This window comes from Berghia stephanieae, chromosome 6, assembly GCF_034508935.2.
Source record: "Berghia stephanieae isolate SIO BIC M18660-M18661 chromosome 6, UCSD_Bste_1.3, whole genome shotgun sequence".
Lineage (NCBI taxonomy): Eukaryota > Metazoa > Mollusca > Gastropoda > Nudibranchia > Aeolidiidae > Berghia > Berghia stephanieae.
The window spans coordinates 52,972,877-52,975,376 of record NC_088365.1 but is presented as its reverse complement, the minus strand read 5'-3'; the positions used below and the strand labels follow the sequence as shown (position 1 = coordinate 52,975,376).

Here is a 2,500-nt window from a genome sequence, read left to right as displayed (position 1 = left end):
TTCCTCTTGGGCATACACGGTGGCCACATAACAACTCTGGGGTTGGAGGGGAGATAACACAGGAAATTAATCATAACAACTCTGGGGTTGGAGGGGAGATAATACAGGAAATTAATCATAACAACTCTGGGGTTGTAGGGGAGATAACACAGGAAATTAATCATAACAACTCTGGGGTTGTAGGGGAGATAATACAGGAAATTAATCATAACAACTCTGGGGTTGGAGGGGAGATAATACAGGAAATTAATCATAACAACTCTGGGGTTGGAGGGGAGATAACACAGGAAATTAATCATAACAACTCTGGGGTTGTAGGGGAGATAACACAGGAAATTAATCATAACAACTCTGGGGTTGGAGGGGAGATAACACAGGAAATTAATCATAACAACTCTGGGGTTGGAGGGGAGATAACACAGGAAATTAATCATAACAACTCTGGGGTTGGAGGGGTGATAACACAGGAAATAAATCTAAACAGTCAAATTTGTAGAAGTAGACGTTGATATCAACGCACCCCACATAAAACCAAGCAGAGAAAAGTTATCATTTTTTAATGAATGTTTTCTCTTTCTATTATTTTCATCTCTATTTTGTGTCAGACGTCATATAAAAACTAATTTTTGAAAATAGTTCTTTCCTTTGGATGTTAAAATTTTCTTATGAATAAATTTTTCAGTATTTGTGGCAATGCTTTTGGTGATCACTGGATATCTTAGGGTACAATATCACTACACATCACACACTCATTCACAGCTAACACAAACAATGGGCTATTAAACTACACATCACACACCCATTCACATCTAACACAAACAATGGGCTATTTCACTACACATCACACACCCATTCACAGGTAACACAAACAATGGGCTGTTTCACTACACATCACACACCCATTCACAGCTAACACAAACAATGGGCTGTTTCACTACACATCACACACCCATTCACAGCTAACACAAACAATGGACTGTTTCACTACACACACACCCATTCACATCTAACACAAACAATGGGCTGTTTTACTACACATCACACACCCATTCACAGGTAACACAAACAATGGGCTATTTCACTACACATCACACACCCATTCACAGGTAACACAAACAATGGGCTGTTTCACTACACATCACACACCCATTCACATCTAACACAAACAATGGGCTATTTCACTACACATCACACACCCATTCACAGCTAACACAAACAATGGGCTGTTTCACTACACATCACACCCCCATTCACAGGTAACACAAACAATGGGCTGTTTCACTACACATTACACACCCATTCACAGCTAGCACAAACAATGGGCTATTTCACTACACATCACACACCCATTCACATCTAACACAAACAATGGGCTATTTCACTACACATTACACACCCATTCACAGCTAACACAAACAATGGGCTATTTCACTACACATCACACACCCATTCACAGCTAACACAAACAATGGACTGTTTACAGAAGTGGCCATTTGGATATTTTGTTTTGACATTATTTGACTATTAAGCTGCGTTACAGTGTCTTGTCTCCTCACAAAAGTCAAGCAATGTTAAGCATGGTCACTGGCCGGATGGATGGCATTGATTTTGGGGGGAAAAAACCCATTAAAATATGAAAGCATAACGGTGGAAAGATACATGAAAAACAACCATATATGCAGGTTTGACATCTGAACACAATTATGGGCCTAGTTTAACATTGTTGTATTGGACAATATTTTACGTCATTTGTTGAGAGTTCCATTACAACAATGGGCCCATAATGAATTGGGTTATCAGACCTGTAAATTAGTGCACGTCAATGCAAAAACAATCAAATATCAACGACAACCTTTGACCCTCGTCTCACCTTTTCCATGACGTATCTGACCAGCCATTGTTCCGTTGGCGACACCAACTTGTAGTTGTTGGCCAGTAGGGCCGTGGTCAGAGCTTCCTGGACCTTCTGACCTCCATATGGACACCTGGCCACACCTCCCTCTATCACAAAACCTGGAGAATCACAACAGCGATTTTACACACGTGTTATAAATGATACACACAGGAAATGTGGAAATGACTACAACAAACTTACACATTTGTGCATGATACAGACAGGAAATGTAAAATATGACTTTTGCATCCGTGAATTCGTAAAGCTTTGAAAAATGAGGAACAAAGGGGATAATGAGTGATGGTTTGATGAACATTTGTTACCTACAATGCCAAACTGGTAATATGTCAAAGTGAATCGGATCAATACTAAAAATTGACTTTGACGTTAAAATCATCAGAAATATGAAATATGAATTGTAGGGTTGGCACACTTTGTATCTTTCTTATTCTTCTTTCAGCTCATCCCACATTTTGCAGGGTTGCCATAATGAATGCCACACCTCCATGCATCTCGGTTCATAGCATCATCTTCCTCCAGGCCCAGTTCTTTCATATCATCCTTTACCTTATCCCACCATCTAGTCTTTGGGCGTCCATTTTTCTT

At 39.7% G+C, this 2,500-nt stretch overlaps 1 protein-coding gene across 4 annotated transcripts in view; it reads right to left on the bottom strand.

Moving 5' to 3' along the window:
* The window catches only part of LOC144975254 (uncharacterized), a 178,948-nt gene that overhangs the window by 7,194 nt on the left and 169,254 nt on the right, over window positions 1-2,500 (bottom strand). For all 4 annotated transcript variants that reach the window (XM_078919171.1, XM_078919174.1, XM_078919173.1 and 1 more), the window contains 2 exons: window positions 1,871-2,013; window positions 1-36 (listed from right to left, as the gene is read on the bottom strand). The exon at window positions 1-36 is cut by the window's left edge and continues 80 nt beyond it. In XM_078919171.1, the coding sequence (XP_078775297.1) occupies window positions 1-36; window positions 1,871-2,013 (179 nt within the window). The remainder of the gene's footprint in view (window positions 37-1,870; window positions 2,014-2,500) is intronic.